The sequence below is a fragment of the Pistacia vera genome, unplaced genomic scaffold (assembly GCF_008641045.1).
Source record: "Pistacia vera cultivar Batoury unplaced genomic scaffold, PisVer_v2 Contig31, whole genome shotgun sequence".
Taxonomy (NCBI): Eukaryota; Viridiplantae; Streptophyta; class Magnoliopsida; order Sapindales; family Anacardiaceae; genus Pistacia; species Pistacia vera.
Window position 1 is genome coordinate 247,498 of NW_022196124.1, and position 21,779 is coordinate 269,276.

At 35.3% G+C, this 21,779-nt stretch overlaps 1 protein-coding gene across 1 annotated transcript; it reads right to left on the minus strand.

Annotated features, from left to right (window-relative positions):
- Window positions 1-757: 757 nt before the first annotated feature.
- On the minus strand, window positions 758-17,561 carry LOC116136111 (separase). Its single transcript, XM_031421824.1, has 29 exons — window positions 16,969-17,561; window positions 16,330-16,507; window positions 16,148-16,255; window positions 15,249-15,383; window positions 14,649-15,145; window positions 14,050-14,155; window positions 13,787-13,912; window positions 13,314-13,391; window positions 12,554-12,632; window positions 12,350-12,504; window positions 12,215-12,271; window positions 11,603-11,713; window positions 11,323-11,460; window positions 10,879-11,229; window positions 10,704-10,793; window positions 8,921-9,181; window positions 8,679-8,802; window positions 8,265-8,564; window positions 7,734-8,180; window positions 6,046-6,283; window positions 5,650-5,752; window positions 5,188-5,385; window positions 4,669-4,724; window positions 4,351-4,580; window positions 4,026-4,266; window positions 2,860-3,265; window positions 2,214-2,450; window positions 1,946-2,033; window positions 758-1,814 (listed from the first exon to the last, which is right to left on the minus strand). Exons 1-29 carry the CDS (start codon window positions 17,559-17,561, stop codon window positions 1,303-1,305), a joined length of 6,243 nt encoding a protein of 2,080 aa, XP_031277684.1. The 3' UTR covers window positions 758-1,302.
- Window positions 17,562-21,779: the final 4,218 nt, after the last annotated feature.

Genomic DNA, 21,779 nt, shown 5'->3' on the forward strand with positions numbered 1-21,779 from the left:
GTCGCCCTACTAAATCCTATTTTCTAGCACTTTGGATTTTTGTTTTTCATATAAGCCTCAAGGAATTAAACTTTCCATGGACATAGAGCATTTACCAAAGCTGTGGGAATTAGAGTAGTTTTGTAAGCGACAGGAAAGTAAGTTTATAAGTATCAACATTCATTATCTTCAAATTTCTAAATTCTTTAGGCGATTACTTGAAATATTAATATGTTGGAGGAAATTAGTATTACAGGATCTCATGGACAAATCTTCAAGAAAGAGAAATTTTGAGATCAAGTGAACACGTCTAAATTTTAACTTCTTCAAATGTGTACACCCAACTAGGTTAATTATCGGTGGCCTTCACTGAAAAATGAATTTTAGGGTTGACTGTTAGAAATCATTATGAATTCTGCATACCGCTAATGTTATTAAGACTTCTGATGTATGTGCCATTAAAGATTTAGGAGTGATATGCATATATTAATTGATGCAAAAGAAAGTAAAGGATTTGTTCCATTTTTTTGGAGCGAAGTCTTACATTAAAGATTTAGGAGTAATATGCATATATTAATAGATGCAAAACAGTGTGAAAAATTAATCTTAAGTGCCACATTTTTCTTGAAATAGAAAGTAAGGGATTTGTTCTATTTTTTGCCTAACCAAAAAGCTGGGATTATTAATGATTGAATCCCTTCTCAGTATTAAATAAAAGAATAAAAAAAAATTCCAAATATACAACAAATCAGAAATGCTTGCTCATAAATTTTACCAAAAAAAAAAAAGAAAGAAAGAAATAGAACCTATATGAAGAACAAAGCTTCCTGAAAGCCTTACCAGTACTAAAGCTGAGCCTTCTGCAAAATTTTGATGAGATTTACAAAAAAAATAAAAAATGCAAATGAAAATAACAAACAAGCCGCCATATCTGTAAATGGAAATTAATTTATACGTATGGGTTTAGGTCAGAAGAGCCTTCTAGTTCTAGTTCACTTCTTGGGCACTGTGGGACTTGAAACCGAGGGAGACAAGTAAAAAGAATATTACAGAGATTTTTTTTTTTCTATATCACAATTACTGGAAAATCATCAGGCAAAGAATGTAACGTATGCTTGCCAAATCTTTAATGGCACCGCAATTTCCCATGTATTGTTGATTTGTAGTCTACCTAAAACGGCCCGAAAAAGGGAAAAAAAAAATATAAATTGAAGATATGCCATTTACAAAGGAGTTTCTGAATTAGAGATTACCGGTCAGGTGGAGATGGTATAATGAGCAGAATGGAAGTGACTGACAGAGGAAGTTTAGTGAGATGAGCTGTTACAAACTCGTCTTTCTTCTTATACCAGTTGGGACACCGTAGCATACTGGCGAAGCCCCGATCAAGAAAGGGAGTTGGCATGCATTGCGAGCTTGCCCCATGAACGATCCAAGCTTTGGTCTATGATCATGACCACTCTTACATGTTCCATTACCTGAAGATTCAGGTGGTTTCTTCCTTGAGATTTTCTTCTTATTACCTTTACCCGTTTCGTTCTTGGGGTCATGCTCTTCCACAACTGAAATGGATTGGTCAGAATCCACAGAAACATTCGATCTTTCTCTCAACCAACCATCAAGCATGGCCTTTGCGAATCGATCAATATCCTTATCTGTCACATCCCATAGATTGGCAAAAATCACCGGAGACCCTGCTTGCAGATAGGATAAAGGAGTGCCAGATGGTGCATAACACCCATTTAATGACAGAGAACCACTACTGCATCCCATCAGGAGAGTCGCGGCACATTTTTCCAGCTTCTGTACATGATGCCATTTAATGTACTGTGACCCTGTACCAACAGAAAGACAGAGTTCAACAATTGACATCAGTACAAGGAAAATCTGTTATATAAAACAACAGCAAGACCAGGCATGAAAGGAAAAACTAGTGTCATTAGCACATTAAATCGATTTAGCATACCACTTCCATGGCCGAAATATATATAGAGATCATGATTTTTCAAGGCTACTGCCAATTCTTCAGCTGTAGGTGCAGATCCAGCCTTTCCCTGTAATTGACTCGCATGAAAACATAAATCATTAACAATATATTATATAGTATGATGAGAATAAGACGTGCATGAATGAGTACATGTTTATGTGTGCGTAAAAAAATGCAGTGCAAATACATATACAATTTTATTTGAACATCTGGGCTTTCTATCAACTAAAAGCAATGTGAGAGATACCTCCAAATTTTGATCCCGAAACCAGTCCTCAAACTTAACTTGTGTGTAGCTGAGATCCCCGCTGGGATTTAACAAATAAAAAGCATCCAACGGATCTATCTTAGGAAAGGTAGCAACAAGCTTCCTGACTTGCTCTTGGTGGTGGATTCTTTCAAGTGCTACAAATATGCTACCAACTGAAGGCATGCGATAAACCTCTTCCTTTCTCAATATTGGTATATTCTCCCACGGAAGCATCTGCACATTGCAGCAATTAAATCAAGTTTAAATATAGTGTTTAATAAAGGAAATATCATCATTGTCTCCAATTGATGCCAAAAATTTTTTTCAGATCAGACCTGATCCAGAAATGTATTAAATGCTTAAGTCACCTATGCTGGAGCAACATATATATATATGGAGCATAGTTTTGGGACGGATCTGAACAAAATTATTTTAAGACCCTATAAACCTCTACACAAACCTATCCTTTATAAGATACCGATTAATAATATAGAAGAATTTGATAACTGAACTCACTATATCAGATTCATGAACTGATATAATTCAATTAAACAACCATCCAAATAAACAGACTTATTGAAAATATGAACAGCCAAAAATAATACCAATGTAAATATAGAGGATAAAAAGTTCAAAGCCTTACCTGTACTTCACAATCCAGCACTAGAATTGTAGGTTCTCTGTTTACAGATTCCTCTGCTTCTAGTTCCTTTAAGGCTTCATCTATTAGTTGGAAGGCCAACTCCGACAGCTTATCAACTCCATTTGACACCTTGGATGATCTCCTACAATTATTGTTATCATAATATCCAAATGTCCCAATGCAGCAACCTTTCTTGGAAAACAGCTGTGCCATATTTTCCTCTCTCTTATAACCACTCTTCAAACCTCCAAGAACAACTCTAAGAAGACTTTCATTTACGTCAACTTTGCATTTAATTTTTAGATCACGTGCCAGTTTCTTAAGTATTTTGTCCAGATTCTTGCAGTTTGACCATTCTCCAAGAAACATGTATTTCCAGTGACCCAACCATGAATCTTCTACTTTCCTGGAGCACAAGAACATAAAATCATGCGACAATCAACCATTATATGAGTCCCAAACACTGAATATTCAAAACCTAAGATAAAACCATGAACCACTGTAGCTGGCACAAAAGGTTCTCTCATCGAATTTCAACAGCTATTATAGCTATCTACCAATATATCATTTGCTACAACAGTTTTTGGAACAAAATTAAGTTTTTTGCTTTTAGGCTTTAGTCTCCAAGGAATTTCAAGAAACATCATTCCTCTTTGTTCATCTTAATTGGGAAGGGGTTATGAGTTAATCTTTGAGGACTGTCTTAGATACCAGGGTATTTGTTTTTAAAAGTGTCAGAGTAATAGAAATCTGTATATGACTTTCGTATGTTTTGAGTTGACATATTTACAATCTCCTATTTTATTTATCTTAATCTAATTTCTTAGTTTCTTACTAAAAAGCAAAAAGGTGAGGATAACAAGGAAAGAGAATTTTGGAGTGAGGACAGAGAATTTTGGAGTGAGGACAGAGAATTTATGTTAATTACCATGTTATATATTAATTTCCATGACATCATGCAAGCTATTGTTAATTACTTTTGGATAGAAGGTATTCGACATCAGCAACAATCTTCATAATTCAATCTGCATTTATCCACTAAATCTATCATAATTCAAGGGTTTAGAAAATTGTTGGTTGTTAATCCTAAATGCTACTTTTCCACTTTAGATCTGTTGGATTAAAATAAATAAATTCTTAGGAGTTTGTACCAAGAGAGAGGTTACCTCAGCAATTCACCAAGTCGGTGATCAAGCTTTTTTCTCTGCATCCACCATAAAGACCTATTCCTTTCTGTATCTTGTGGAAAAGACATTAAGTAGCTCTCTTTCAATATCGATTGAAAAGCTGGAGCTACATCATCAACTACAGTGGAACCCCAGGGGCAGTGCCAATGTTTACCACAATCGTTGCTTTCATACAATTCCTCAAAACCAAAATTTGCATTGTTATCATCATCTGAAGCCTCTGGTCAAATAATTATATATAAACTCAGATACATTTTGTGTATTTATAGTGCCCAGGCTACCCAAGACACATAAAGCAATGTACCTTCTAGTACAGTATTTACTGGCAGAAGTACAACAATAGGTTGACTCTTAGAATTCAAGCGTGACAACAGCATCCAAGCATGAACAGGTGAAGGAAAAAGTAGCAGTTCTTGTAGTAAACTAGCATAAGCACCCTCAAGCAAAGTTACACACATAACTGTGGCACAAGGAAGGCCCACAAAAAAGTCTTTCACAAATTGTTCAAGATCTTTCATAGATTCAGGAGCAAAACTGCAGCAGATAAGAAATGAAGACAGTTTTAGCAAGAGTGACCTGAAAAATGTGCGTGCACACATTCTAGAAGTGCAGCATATCAGACCTGAGTAAATTGCTTGTTTCTGCCCCAATGTGTGATGAGCTGGTTACATGCGTGCTCTGCAAATGGCATTACCGTAATAAACTAATGAATATGTCCAAAATTCAAGGAAATCTAGAAACATTATGTGGATTTTGATTCAAGGTATTTAGTAGGGCACTAATTAAAAAATAACATGTGCAGAAATGAAAAATAGAAGGGAAAGATGACATTCTTTTGCCAGGCAAGGGTCTAATGGCCTACGATTTAAGCAATCATACAGATAATAAAAGACAGTACTGCAAACATCTTGCAAAATGCAATACAATTAATGTATGTATGCATTCTTCCTTTTGGAAGGTCTCAGTGCCAATTAAATTTTAAAATTTGAACTATAATATTATTTAACTTACGAAAATTGTCCATGCTAAAAAAGATTTAAACTTATATATCAAAAGGATAGGTAGCTTCAAAAATAAATAAATAAATTTTAAAGATGTACAAAAATTTTGGGAAAATGGGACTAGTAAATTGCATGCTTACCTCAACATCCAGAAGGAGTTGGCCTTTATATCTGCAACTTATGTTTGATAGGAACTGGTAATTAAGATGAGTACCAAGTGAAGCTTGATGGAAAAAAGAAGCCCAATGACTTTCAGATAGTACTTTGCAAGAAGATGAAAGAGAAAAAAGCTTGCTTGAAGAAGAAAATATAAACACAACAGCAAGCAATCTAGAAACCTGTTATATTTATGAGAAAGATAAAAAAAAATTATCATCAGCAAGAATTACATAGAAGGCAAGATGTAAAGGAAGAGAACAAGAGAGTAACAGTGATCATTATATATACCAACTTAAAATGGAGCACTCTTAAGAAGTCGTTAATGCTAAAATCATGACAAAAACAGGTGTTCTCATATGAAACAATCAGAAGAATGCCTCTTCTGAAAATTTTAAGCATGTTTGATGATGTGGCATATAGCAATTAGAAAGCAAGGTTCTAACCTTCTGAAAAAGAATGGGAACCTCACGGCAGAGCACAAAGGCTATCATCAACCAAGGAACTATTTTCTGCAACTGAATGTGAGACAAATCACAGCAAATATTCCTGCTGAACAAAATAAACCAAGCAAAAGGCAAAGGAATTAATTGCTCACAAAATAGGCTTATAAAGGAGCTATTGGGGCTGAATCAATTATGAAATGTCTACTTGTTAATAAATAATATATTGGTGATGGTTATAACTTCTCCAACTATTACACCAAAAATGGTCTTCTTTGATGGTGTTATCAGAAGAAATTGAGAAAGATGATCCCTTCTAAATTATAAATTAAAATATAGAAAACAACTTCCTCTTAAAATGGATAGAAAAGAGACAAATTAGTAGCTAGAGTTAAATACCTTGTTTTCGTAGAATGGTAATCCTTCAAAGACAACCAACAAATGTTGTAAAGTACAGCCGCACGCTCAACAGCAAAAACATCTCCTGAGTACTCCTTACCAATTAAATCAAGAAGAAATGTTGGAGGAAGAGAAGAATGGGTATGGCAGAATGAGTTTCCGCTGAATAGGACAGATAGGCTTTGTGAAATAATTTCATGTGCCTCGTGAACTTGATCATGATTTCCTAAGCATTTTCCTGAAATAGTTGAAAGATATATATCAAGAAGGAATAAAGACAATGACCTTAGCATACGGAAATGATTATGATTTGGTCCATTATCTGGGAAAGGAAACAAACAAAAGCATTTCATAACCACACATTAGCACAAGTGTCCACATGAACATGTGGGAGTGGATGTGTGTGCGTATATCTGTTTGTACAGACATCATCGTCACCTCTTATGCATGTTTTCCAGTCTTGCCTTCACTCTCCCACTGTCATACCTGACAATAAATTGTCATGGTGTGTATGCCAAATCACATAAACAACACAACTACCTTTACTTTTGTAAACTTGGTCATCATTGATTTCTCAACATTACCTGGAAAATTCAATTTTGTTTGTGGTACAGCCGTACAGGCAAGAAAAAAGGGTACGATCATTTGTGAAAAGGAATAAAACATGGTAACATCATTAGCTATTACAGATAAACAGTCACTTTTAAGTACTCAGTACTCATCCGGGTAGCTTTACTATGACGTGCATACAAAGGGACATCCAATATAATGATTGCACATGCATCCTCTTGCTAAGAGAGCTTATTCAGGTATATACTGTACACAAATAAATATGAAAAAACCTATTACCATTCATTGAACTGCGACAAAAAATTAAGGCTGAAATGATTCTCATTATACAGCATGACATTCTTCGACAACCTAATACCATATTGGAAAATCTCTAAAATTTGGACAGAAACCACAGTAACATTGCACCATACTGTTTATAAACCATAATTTTCAAATATCCTTTAAAGTCTAAACCAAACGCATGCAAATACAAGATATGTCACTAAAACTACATAAAAGAATTGATTAAAAAAATATTCTAGATTGACAAAAAATACATGAAACTTCCTAGTTTGACAAAATCAATAAACAAATTGAAATCTAGTTACGATTAATTTACAATTTCAAGCAAAAAAAATATAATACTAATAATCAAAATCAAAAACCTAAATACTCCAAACATTTTAAACTCCTCTCTTTATCTGACGGCATTTGTTGCATATATATTAAAAATTATTTTCAAATTAGTTCCATTATGTACTCCTATTTTGGTAGGCATTCACCTCCACTAGCCCAATCATTTCATTCTAAAACTCCTAAAGGATTACCTCTTTAGTTTAACTAATCTTGAAGAAATATGTACATTATACTAAGACAATCTTGACCATGGAGACTATGTATCTATGTGTATATCGAAAGCAAATTAAATACAGTTTTCAAACAAGAAAGAGTTACAAAACCGCTTTTATTTGACATATAGGCACTTTCAGTTCTTTAAAATTTAAATATTATAAAGTTCTGTCACTTTTTCGTATTTTCCTCTAAGAATGAATCATGGCTTATATCTAATGTCTTGTGTGCAAGGTTCGTAGCATAAACAATTACAGCAAATTTATAATCTGCGGTAGCAACCATACCTATGCCAGTAAGTACTCTCAGTGAAAGACGCCTGCGAATAAATTCCCACTTTATATGTACAAAATTGTCTAGTAACCCAGATTCAATAACTTCCACACGAAGGCATTTCCAACACTTCATTTTATTGCAAATGCAAGTAGCTTCACACCCAGTATCAACAATACAACTTTTTGTCTCCAAGACTGACTCCCTTTGACTAAGAGGATTTGAAAAATCAGATGAAGTGTTGCCTTTGGTATGTTTTGAAAGGCCTGCTTGCACCTCAATGGAACCATTTACACATTGGTTTTGAGAAGATCGGTATTTGGAACGCGTAATCCTTGAATTGGACTCAGGTATCAAAGATTGATCTTTTAGCAAGGTTGTTGGTGCATTCTTCAGCTTTCTAGACTTTTTCCCCTCCATCTTGGCAACTGACCCATCCCTTGTAAGAATTTCCATTGTATCTGGATAATATATGGAAGAATCAGAAAATGTATTGCTAGCCACATATTAATGATTTTGTACAAAAGGTTTCTTAAGAAATATACTCTCAGAGCTTTCTCCTTCAGGAAAACTGATTGAATTTTTCCACTCAGAAAGATTTAGTTTGTCTAACGCAGATTTGTAAATATTTTCAGCATGAGATAATCTTTCCATCGAAGTATTCCCAGTAGCACCATCAAAGAGGCTGCGGGATAAATCACCAAGTTGCTGATCAACAGTGACTTCCAGCATCAATCTGCACTTTGAGCAGGAGAAATTCTTGCCACTCTCCACCAATATCTGTTTAGCACTTTTAAGTTCTTTTTCTGCCAGATCCCAATGCTGTTTCTTACGGTATAGTTTACCTAATCATATTTAAAAGTAAAAAGTAAGCTAAAAAATGTGTTTCTTTCTTAGAGAATAAAAAATAGTCAGACAAGCATTTATAAATAGGGACTTATACTGGTTAAATTCCATACCTAGGACAGATGAAAAGGCAACTATAAATAGTGGCAAACTTTGTAAGTAGGAGATGCTTTTTCCCCATAGTAAGAAGCTTTCAGCCTCAGTGCCATTTCCAACTAATTCATGGACAATTCCAACCTGATTGTGGAAGGACAAAGAACCAACTCACAATATTAAAAATAAAGAAGGGGTCTCTGCGGAGTAAAAATTAGAACATTGATTGGAAAATTGATGAACCAGAGAAGATAAGCCAAACCTGGAGAGTGCTTTCAAGATAACATTGTAGGACATTCCATGGACTAAGATAACAATCATCCACATTCCACGAAGTAACATCAAAAGACCAAACTTGACTAGTAATAGATCTGGTTACTTGGAAATCTTTACAAGCATAAGTTAGCTTCTGCATGAGGTCCCCTGCTTCATGCTTTTCAACCTGCCGGTCACTAGAATATGAAAATTTCTCTTGAAAGAGTTGAGTACGAAGTCGGTGGGCCTCTTTGGCATATGAAAGAGCCTAAATTATAAGTAAAACTTGTTAGAAAAGTCATTTGGAAAAAATTAATAAAAGTGATAAATATAATGACGCCAATAAGTTTCCACATGAAACTTGTGAAATTGAAGATGGAAACATATCTAAGAATTCAAAACCAATCAATAACTTTCAGGAAATTTTAATAATTGGAACAACTCAAAAAAATTTAAACCAAAAAGGAAAAAAGAACTGTTGTCATTGTAATCATGATCCCAAAACCTGTTTCAACTTGTTATTCTACTTTTATTTGTAAGGCAAAAGAAACTACAGGGGAAAAATATACGATCCCTCTAAATGATGCAGAATCAAAATTTTACTAGTAAATTTATGCAATATATTGTTCTTGGAATTTAGAGATAAGTCCTATTATTAATTTTTAGATTAATTGTAGTTCAGATTAGTTTCTCCTATTTGAGTAGGGTATAAACGTCAGGAGTCAATTTATTATTCTTTTATTTTATTTTTATTTTTTTGGGGTGCTTTTAGGACATCGCCATCCACTATAGAGGACTTAAGCTATTAGTTTTCACCACACTCTCTTTGCTTCAACACCTACCCCCTTCCTCTTCCTCTCTACTCTCGTTTTCTACATTCTTACTGCTCTCTCTCCTTTATTTTCCCTCTCTGTCCTCTCTCTTATTTTTAGCCTTAGTCATGAAAGACCCGAATTGTATATGGATGAGACATGCTATGCTGAAAAGTAAGAACTTAGGCCCAAAACTAATAAACAAGAAAAGGTAGTCAATCATACTACTCTATAAGCTAAACCAATAGTGGCATTTTTTCATTAATTCAATGAACATGAAATCCAAAATCCAAACTTCCAAAGTAGATTCTTTTTGGCCATAACAGAAATATATGGAATCCAAAAACAGTAGTATAATATGTAAGGTTTAAAATAGGTTAGAAGGTTCCAGTCTAGAAGTTTTGAACAAAAATGCAAAACAAAAACTGTGACAAAAAGAATCAAACATTTGTAACTATTTAAAAAAAAAAAATTCCACTCTAAGAAAGATACAATCTCAACACCATTGTCATGTAGCGAAAATTGAAAACAACAAACAACAAACCAACACATACAAGCACATAAGTATTAGTCTTTTGGCAGCATCCATTTGAAATTAGTCAAATTTGCACTTAGACGCTTTACAATCATCCAATTTTCAATTTGCTTGCCACTAAGCCTTTATAAGAGGAAAAAAGGGGAAGCCCTATCCTAATGTGATCACAAAAAGTTAAACTCAGATCAACAGCATAATAGGGAATTACATAAAAATTCATAAAATAATGGAGTCATACATAGATGTCCCACACATATGAAATAAAGGACTAGCGCTTCCACTCCTCTTGACGAGTGTTGGAACTACTTAGACAAGTCAGAAACAGACATGCAACCATAGATAGAAAAATTACATCTATTTTCTAGATCTCATGCACAACATCTTTTCAGAAAGAAAAAATCTTCAGGTAACACAAATTTGAAAGTAAATCTAACGCTGGTTACCTCAAACAGTTGTCCCTTTGCAGTGAGTCTTTCACACAAGTCATAGTAGAGATATCCAACAAGGAAAACAGAACGAGGGGGTAGAGAAACCTATAAGGACATTGACACTTTACATCAATAAGATACCACAAAGAAGAGATCAATAAACAAATGGTGCTAATTGGGAAAATCTTACGCTTGAAATGAGTTCAGAAGCAGCCTCTTTCACATCAGCAATTGTGATGTATGGTTGATTAGGACTTTCACAAATATCAGCAAATAAAAGTGAGAGATTCTGTTGGAATCCAACTACTAATGGTTGAGATTCCTTTAAACAGCATACCCAAAAATCAATAGACTTGGAAATTTCACCACATTGCTCTGCTAAGTTCATGAGAAACCCCTCATTTACAGGTGAAATGCAAAGAGCATGACTAAGCCTTCTACTTTCCCAAAAAATGGACAAGCACTTTTCCAATGGAACATTCTTCCATTTTAAAAATCTAATCATCAGTTTATATAAGACATTGTGAATTTCCATACAACCCTGATAATACAAAAGAAGATAAGGTAATGTCAAAAATCAAGAACACTATGCTTCATTGCCAACCAACATCATCCAACCAGCTCACAAGCTTACCTTCACTGATAACAGATCACCTACATTATACAATAGTAGCATTGTATTCTCCGTGACTATATTGCACTCGTCATTTGTAGAGCAAATGGATATGGTCAACCATTGATTTAAGGCAGAATCAATATCTTTGATGACTTGCTGTTTACAACAAAAACCAAGCATTAATTCAGTCAAAACAAATACTTCAAATCCAAATTTATCCATGGTTACCAACTGAACACACAAAACAATTAAGCATTAATTACTCAATCCTGGGGACTAGCCTTTTATGCATCAATACCTTAGAGTTTGGTTCAGCTTCCTGGGTACATAGAGCACGTAAGCAATATGCCACAGCTAACAGATGACAAAGCAAAGTTTCACGTCTACATATGTCTTCATACATGTCATTCTGTTTCAAAGACTATTTCCAGTTAATCATAAATTCAACTCAAAAAGACAAGAATTCACAACTAAATGGTATCCGCTGGGTAGAAATGAGAGACAGAAAATGAACTAAGTAAATCACATAAACGATATTGCTTCTGACAAGCAGTGGAATACAATCCTTCAAATATTCCCTTCCATGGCCCTTAATGTCCTTGCTTTTTTGAGTAAAATTCTTGATTTCTGAACCACTATCTTCTGTATGTACACGTTTTGCAAAAGGATACTATAATTTTCATTTGCCTTCTTTGACACAACTCTGGGCCCAAGGGATTCATTTCTTCATATGCATGAAGCTCCTAAAAGTTGGAGAACATAAATGGACGGTAAACAAACTATTGGTATCTAACAAGAAGCATTATAACAAAAAGTCCTGAAATAAATATATAACATCCTACAAAGGGACCAAACCTGCTTAAAATGATGCCAGTGTCTTCTTTGAACATTCCAGAAGATGACAGCAAACTGTATAAAGATGGAGCAACATCTCTACATCTACATTCTCACGAAGTTTACATACTATCTGACAATCAATCAACAATCAGGCTATAGATAAACAGAAAATATAGTGAAGATACTTGGAGGGTTTCTCACAGGTTACCTTAACCCAATTTTTCACCAAAGGCATAGGACCTGGCAGCACTCTAAACAAATGCAGCAACAGACCAATTTCAAGACTCTCAACAATTACTTTTTTCACTTTATGACTACCAGATGATGGAGAACCTCCAAAAGGAAAGCACTTCTTGTGCATGCCTCATTAACAAAATCAACAATAGCACCTTCAGACAGATCATGAAGGGACCTGATTTCTGTATAAACAATTGTGCAAGAAGTACTACACAAGTCCATGAAGCTCTACAACTAATTTGAAACTTTGAAGCCTACAAAGACAAATCAGATGATTCATATAGACCAAACACCTTAAATGCAAAAAAAAACAGTACAAAAAATATTACAGTTCAAGTTGATTAGACAAGACAGGAAATATGTGCATGCATGTTTATCAAGAATGAATCTTTCCCTATCTCTACGTGGATCTCGATGATGATAAATCTAAGTCAGTCATTAATTCTCTTTTCAGGGCTCAAATCTACTGCATCCTCATTGTCCATGTTCACATTGATCTATCTTTCCATCCCTCTTCCTGTTCTATTTCATACATGTATTAAAAAATTGAAAAATTATCCTTTCTTTCTTACTTTTCTCAGTGAGAGGTTCCAGATTCAACTAAAATTGCAATTACCTATTGTAACACAAAACCCAGACTAATAGTGGTTGGAAAGTGTAGACAGGAATTGAAGTTTCTGTAAGCTAGAAAAATTTGCTTCTTTGATACTATTCACTACTTCTAAGACCAGAAATGCTTTATAAGATCATCAAAATAATATATTGATCAGTGAAAATATCTAAAAGCCACAAGGAGGCATGAACTGCTATTACTGTATTCTCTTTCAGGGCTTAACTAACAGTCCATACATGAAGTACCAAAAATTTGGAAGCCTTTGTGAAGAGTTGAGCTTAAATCTAGTAACTAAGGGTTGATCTTATACCTATCAATTTACCAGCAAATTGATTTTGTACTCTATCCTGGCAGCAGCAGCAAGCATGAGCAGTTTCAGAAAAGGATACCAAACAAAATTCTGAAATAGTAATATTCTGATTAACAACCAAAGTAAATTTCAATGTATGCACAAACAATGTTAAGAAAATAAACAGAAGAACAAAGAACCATAAAGCATAAAAAAAAAAAAAACAAAAACAAAAAAAAAAAAAAAAAAAAAGCGCTACTATGGTAGCCATTTCTTTGTATCCCAAGAGCCAAAACAACATAACTTCGAAGTGAAATAGTTCAAACTTGAAACAAACAATCATTCATAACAAGCCACCAAACTGAGACCAAAAAAAAACTTTGCAAATTAACCTAACAATAAAGTGATATTGTTTTTCATTCTTGTAAACTAGATCATGATTTTGAGGGGAAAAAACTAACATCATAAAGAATACTAATCAAAAGCACATTGCTTCATGAAGTTACCTCTTTCACTTGCTTATTTTTGTACAGAGATACACCAATATTGTAAAGAGAGGCATAAACATATTTTAGTCCCTGAGGTTCAATCCATTCACTGGCAATGATGTTCTTAATTAGACGAGAACTCTTCTGGAAAAGAAAAAGAAAAGCCAATGAATAATTTGGAAGAATATATACTACTTCATTCCTGCAATGATTACAAAAACGAAGTTTGCATCAACTGACCAAATTTCAGCCATCTTAAAATCACAGAGTAAGAACACCACCTTCATCTTACAATTTGTTCTGATTGAAAGAATAAAAGCAGCCACAGTCACAGTAAGTACTGTCTTGTTATCATCAAATCCATCTTTGTCTCTTTCAGATGTATAGCTGCACATAGAAACAAGAAAAAGTTTCAAGATTTGTAGACACACTCAAGAATGTGACAAAAGATCTCAAGTATTGATTTCCAAATATTGACCTACACCAGTTTCAGCATTATCCATAACTTGGAATAATTTCATACTCAAGACTGCTACCATGTATCATCATTATTTCTTTATTCTTTTTTCTTGCAAAAATGTTATAGAACTGGCCTTTCGAGACTCTTTCATCTAGGTCTTAAAAAGAGTACCAGATTAAAAAAAAAATATATCGGAAATTATTCCTAGCATCAACAGCAGTTGATTAGTAGAAGTAGTAAATTTAACCCAGAAGGCAAAATTAAGATCCATTTTACAGACCATCACCATCCTATTTTGTCATTTGAAAACCAAAGTTTTTAATATTAAATGCACACTAGAACTCTTTTGGTGCACAAATAGCTCCATTTATAGCCATAAAAGCAAACAAATGTTGATATGGGACATCAGAATTCACTTGCCTGTGCCAAAAAAGAAAAGCATCAGAAAGCTGATAAAACGCATCCTGAATACTGCAGAGCTGTTCATGACCCGGAGTACTTTCAATTTCAGAAACTATCTCTTTTTTCTCTGAATTAATTTGCTCAGCAAGTGGCTGGCACAAGAATTTCAATGCATTTAAGTAAGACAGCATAAAATCCTCTCTATTTTTCTGCATCAAAGTTATAGTAGATGCCTCATGATTAGAATTTGTCGGTAAACATATTTGACTGAAAGACCCCTCATATTCAACTCTAGATGACACACAATTCTCTTTGCAGCAAACAGAAAAGTAACTTCCCAATGAACCAAGCAAAGTGGCCAATTTGTGTAGTCTGTCTTCATCATTAAGCAAAATTCTGATTGCAAACTCCTTTTTCGCACCTCTAGAGGAAGTCAAATCACCACCAGTGCCATAGTTGGTAAAGTACAACCCAGCAGCATAAAGCCTTAAAATCAAATCAACAGGTGTCATAACCTGCCAATTGAGTTTAACTTTAAATTAACGTACAAAAATATCTTCACTAAACAATGGTATGGCATACCATGCTATAAGACCCATAAATAGCAGAACAAGATACCTGAGGTAAGTCACCTGCTATGTTATCTAGATGTCCTGCAACAGTACCACAAAAAAATGTACATGTGGCACGACATTTGTAGGCACAATACGATACGAGTTCAACCAGCTCAATTCCACTGTTACCTAATTCAACCTGCCAAAAATTAAGTACTAATGTTGCAATCACTCTGGGATTTGAATTAATAATGTTGCATCAAGTAAAATATAGAAACCAGCATATTGTCCCAACTTAAAACCCATAACATAAAAGGGCCAAAGCATGCTCTCTCATGTGTCATACAGTTAACTTGATGAAGAAGAAACCCCAAGGAATGAAAAACTGAAGGACCATACAATCAGAATGAAAAGTAAAGTACCATACGGTTAGAATAAGAAAACTTTTCAGGAATGAGACATCTAACACAACAAGAGAGCAATGAAGAAGATGATATAATTCAAAGAAGGTAAGGATATCATCCAAGCATCAATATCCTTAAACATCTTTCGCTATTCAATCAAATTCATATAGCAATTAGATTTAGATGTCTTACTAAAATGCAAAGTAGATATCTAAATAAGGGCAAATTTTCTCCTACATCTTGAAAGAATGTATTCCCTATAGCCTCAATCATACAAACAACCCTAATGAGAGACATTTTCTAGACTCAGTCCCACATAACCAAAATAAGACTTAAGAAATGTCAGCAAACATTCATGCAATACCAAGAAAAGTGGGTAAATTATCATGTTCATTATACCTATATTGTACCATATTATTGAATAGAATTCACAAGTATTGTGAAGATAAATCATAGAAAGAAGTAATGCTAGAGTTACTTTACATGACAGCAGATGCATTATTTAAGCACATTTCTTAACAGTTAAGAATCTTCTCGTTATAAGACTGCTTTACTTTACCTTGCAGTGAGAGGCAACAGAATCCAAGACACAAAGTATTATTTCGATGATAACCGAGTGCTTATTCTCCTTTAGTGAAAACAGAGATGCACATATCCAGCGAGAGAACTGCACATGGTAGATCAATTACAACATTTTCTAAATATATATATAATACTGTAGCTGGGAAGTAAACTAATTACCTTGTAAATTTGATTTTTCATTGATGCCTTTGCATACTCAGTCATTGTTGCCAAACAAAATTCACTTACAAAATTTCCATTAAAATGCATTAGCTCTCCGACCAAAAAATGAGTGCATTTACCCAGATAAGACACGAGTACCCTATGCAACTTCTCATATGCATTTGCATCTAATACCCTGAAGAATTCAAATTTCATTAAATCAATCAGTCAACTAATCATCTCAGTCTGAAGTCTTAACAACCAAAATTATTCCTTCTTACACTTGTAAACATCAACTTTTATATAATTTGGCAAGTAGCAACTAGAATTAATAACTTGTAAATCTTTAATAGACATACACAATTATCACTTTGAAACCGAAATCAATTCTTTCGTGACCTTAACAGAAGCAATTTTCAATTCACTCTCAAAAACATGAAAGGCTACATTAAAAATTGTGAGCCCAAACAACAATGATTAATGCAGGTTCAATACATATACAAAATCCCCATCTATACTAGCTAGAACCCCTTCACCGGCTCTTCTTTTCTTAAACACACAAACGCAATTTCAAGTTTAGTTTCTTCCAGTTCCAACATTACAAATCACACAATACCTACACACAAAATAAAACATTATCTTTCAAAAAACAATAACCTGAACCAGTGCCTTGCCTCTTCAACCAACCCAAGCACTCTCCTGTAAACTTCACCATCCTTCCTCTGCCTCATCGCCGCACACTTAACCATCACCACCACAACCTCCACAAACACCAACGCAAACTCCGCATCACAAGATTTTCCATCAAAATCCACACTCCTAAGCCCCTCCAAAACCCGAACCCCCTCGCTCTCTGTGTCCTCATACTTCTCCCAGGCCTCCAAGCAGCGCACTAACCTCATCCTCTGCAGCTGAATGGAGTAAGGCTTGCCCGCCAACTGCGACGACACCAAGTCCAAGCAATTTAAGCAAAGCCTATACACATCGAAGAGCTCAGACACGAGTTTTTCGTCTTTGGAATGTGCATTGGCATTGGAGATGCGTTTGGGGAGAATAGAGAGGGATTTGTTGAGGAAGGAGAGGAATTTTTTGGCGAGGGATCGAATTAGGGTTTTGTCGTGCGGATTTTTGAGATCTGATAAGGGGCGGAGATAGGAGGAGAAGAGAGAGAAGATAGGGGTTGTTGAATTACAGGATTCGAGTTTGGAAAGGAGAGAAGAATCGGTTGAAGTTGAAGATGAAGAGGCCATGACCAGAGAGAAGAAGAAGAGTGTGGAAGAAGAACGTGAAAATGAGGGAATTTTAATTTATGGGCGCCAAGAGGTTTTTCAAACTGCGACGCCTCAGGTTTGATCAAATAACATAATTTCCCTAATAAATTTCCTTGGGCCCCTTTGGTACACAATTTTTCCCTACCCTATCCCCTATGCTATCCAAAATACAATTGGTGCGTTTGGTGTAGTATTTTGGATAGGATTTTGAGGATAGTATTGCATTGTTGGATAGGGGAGTATTACGAGGTAAATTTGAAAAAATTATGAAAAAGCCCTTAGGTTTACTAATTTAATTAAAGACCCTACTATATAAAATAACAAAAACACCCCCACCACCTGCAGTGTCAGATTTCGGCCACCACCGCCGGAATCTGGCCGGAAAATTTCGTTACGGCACAAACCGATCGGATCTATGCCGTAACGCATCATTATGGCCTTTTCCGGCCAGATCCACCACGGATCTGGCCGGAAAAGGCCAGATCTACGGCCTGTTATGGCCGTCGACGGCCGGAAAGGCCAAAACGACGGCCAAAGATGTGACCGTCATTTTTGATCAATGACGGCCAAGATTTGGCCGTCGTTGACCGTCAACGACGGCCATTTCTTTGGCCGTCGCTGACGGCCAGATCGGTGTAATTCCGGCCATTTATGGTCGGAATTTAGGCCGTTGTACAGATTCCGGCTATCACCGGCGGTGGTTGCCGGAATCTGACAAGTTGGGTTGATGGGGGGGTTTTTGTTAATTTTAAAAAAAAATTCAGGGGGCATTTAGTGAAATTAATAACCTTATGGGGTCTAAAAGTAATTAAAAAAATAAGGTAATATTTCTGGAATAGTGTGCCAAACATTATTTGGAGAATAGGATTGGGAATATAGATAAAAATAGGGAGCCAAACATTTATTTCCTTACTCTCAAAATATATTCTATTTTATTCAATTCTTTTTAAACCCCTCAGGTTTGTTAATTTAACTAAACACAAAAAAAAAAAAAAAATTAGAAATTGACAAAAACACCCCCACCAACCCACATTTGCCAGATTCCGACCACCACTGTCGAAAGCTGGCCGAAACCTGGTATAATGGTGCACTACTGGTTAGATCCGGTCGGTAATGTACCGATCTAGCCGTTGACAGCCAGATCTTTGGTCATAGTCAGTCGTTGACCATCAACAACGGTCATATCTTTGGTCGTCGTTGACTACCAAATGCGGCCAGATCTGATCGTCAATGGCCAGATGTAGCCGTAAATCTGACATTTTCTGACCAAATTCATCGTGGATCTGGCCGAAAAATGCCATATTGGTGCATGACCGGCCAAATCTAGCCGGTCGTGCCCCGATACGACGACTCCGGCCACCTTGCGGAGGTGGTGGCTAGTTGTCGGTATTTAATGAGTGGGTGGGGGTGTTTTTATTAATTTTTAATATTTTATTATAGGGGTGTTTAGTAAATAAACAAACTTACGGGGTATTTTTGTTCATTTTTAAACCTACATCGTAATAACCACCCAATTTTACTTCTTTCAAAATATTATTCTAAAATGTATTAGAACAATGAACCAAGCACATCCCTTAACTTTAGGGGTGTATTGTATTCTTTGATGAACTTTATGTTTTTGATATTGTTTTTTTTTTTTTTCCCTGGAATATTGAATATAGTTGGAAAATATTAAAAAAAAAAACAGTTTGGCATGTTTGTTTAAAAACATAAAGGAAAAAATGAAAAATATATAATATTATCACTTACACCCCAATAAATCGTCTTCAATTTACCACTTACTTTGTCATCTCGAAGAATTTGTGTCAACACAAATTCAAATCGATAAAAAAGGATATACAAAAGCACTCTTCATCAATTTTAATGAAAGAAAAACAAAAACAGAAAGTCAAAATTATAAATGAACTGACTCTAATGTATCGCTAGAATTCATAATATGATAAAGTTAGTGAGTAATTTCCTAATTAACCCTCTTCCATTTATTTTAACCAAATACTCAACTATAGGTACACTTTTGTTATTACTATAACGATAAAGAATTAAAGCCATGTTTGGTTCACTATTTAGAATAATATCCTATCCAATCCTATTTAAAACATATATTTGTTTCAATATTTTCAAAATCCAATCTTATTCTATTTAACTCAAAACATTTGTATTTTTTAACCCCCTAAGTTTGTTAAGTTAACTAAACACCCTCTAACAATAAAAGTTTATAAATTGACAAAAACACCCCTACTCACCCACATAATGCTGACAGCTAACCACCACTACTGATAAGTGGTCGGAATCTATTGGAATGGCACACGACCAACTAGATGTGGCCAGTCATGCGATAATCCATGGATCTGGCCAAAAAATGCTAGATCTGGCAAACTCTAGTTGTCAACGACGGCCAAGATATTGTCTTCGTCAATGGCCAGATCATTGGCTGTAGATCCGGCTAGATCAACGCACTACTAGCTAGATCCAGTTGGTTGTGCGTCATTCCGGTGGTGGTGGCTGGTTGCCGGCATTTAATGGGTGAGTGGAGGAGTTTTTGTTAATTTTAAAACTTTTATTATATGTATGTTTAGCTAAATTAACAAATGTATAACATTAAAAAATAATCTAAATATTTTCAAAAAATGTTTTTCAAAAATTTGCCAAACACATTTTCAAATTCAAATCATATTCTCGTAATAACAAGCTAACTTAACTTTTTCAAAAATACGATTATAAATACTCTACCAAATACAACCCTGGTTTTTACTTTTGTTGATTGTTGCTAGTGGTCTTTTAGAATTAAAATAAAGAGTAAACTACTTTTCCAACCCAAGGTTTGCCTTAATGACCTTTCCCACCTAAAAAGTTTCAAAATACCATTTTCCTACCAAAGTTTACATTCTAACTAATCATTGGCCAATTTTAGCATCTTGCGACCCCACGACACCATCATTCTCTTCACTGATCACCACTCATCAAAACCCCTCAAACCTTGCTGTCGTCAACCCTGTCAATTGCCAGCAATTGAGCGATTTGTGTAATGTGCAACCACCCCTTTCCCCAAGTCAAATTCTGATTAATTTCGACCACCAAAATCCAACCTACCACCACCAAAAGACCCCCTTTTCAAAAGCCCTAACAGTCTGGACAAAAATTTATTTCTGTTGGCTGCTGAATCAGAAAATGTATTCTAGATAGTAAACGAAATATAAATTTTGGGTGGGAAAGTAGTATTTTGGAATTTTTGGCCGGGAAAGGGTTATGAAGGCAAACCTTGGGTGGGAAAGAGTCATTTACTCTTAAAATAAATAAAAGGAAAATGTTATTCTAAAATGAGAAAAAATCAATTTCCCCTCTATAGTTTTTGAAAGTTTCAGTTTTCAAGTAGCTATGAACTTTTACTAATACTTACCTCTAAAAGTAAAAAAAAAAAAAAAACAGTCAATCACCCTTTAAAACTCTAACGCCATCCAACAATCGTTAAATGAACAAGGGTAAGATAGTCTTTCAATTCCAACCTCATTTCCTTTTTTTCCTTTCTCCACCTCTTTCTGTTTTTCTCTTCTTTCTCCTCCACCATCTTCTTATTTCTCACTTCCTCCTCCCAACATTTTCTTTTTCTTAGATCCACCACCGCAAATAGCTCCATAGGGAAGCTACTATGCGTATCCAATAGCAGAGAGCATAACTCCTCCTCCCAACAATTTCTTTTTCTTAAATCCACCACTGCAAATAGCTCCATAAAGAAGCTGCTTTTCATATCCAACAACAGAGTGCACAACCAACTGTCGTTATTGCTATGCTATTAATCACCTTTTCTACCATAGAACCTGTTATGACTAAGAAATCAAAGGCTGACGTGGAGTTGCGTGACGAAACGTGGCCTGCTCCCGTCAGGACGGTAAGCGCACGTCAGGCCTGCCAAACGCCCTGGTGCTCCCACGTGTCCACTAGCCTGCTCCAAATCGCGTGAAATCAGCTTGGAAAATGGGTAATGGGACGTAAAATCAGATTAGGTCCTGACAATCACACCAACCCAAGGATTTGGTGATAATTATGCACATTCAACTGGGTATAAGAAGAGGAAGACCCCTTCATTAAGGGGATTCGACAATTTTACACAAAAAACTCTCTTTCACGCTTTTGTATCTATTTCCTAACCTTTTGTAAGTCAGTCCGCTGTCGCGACCTGACCCACACTATCAATATCAA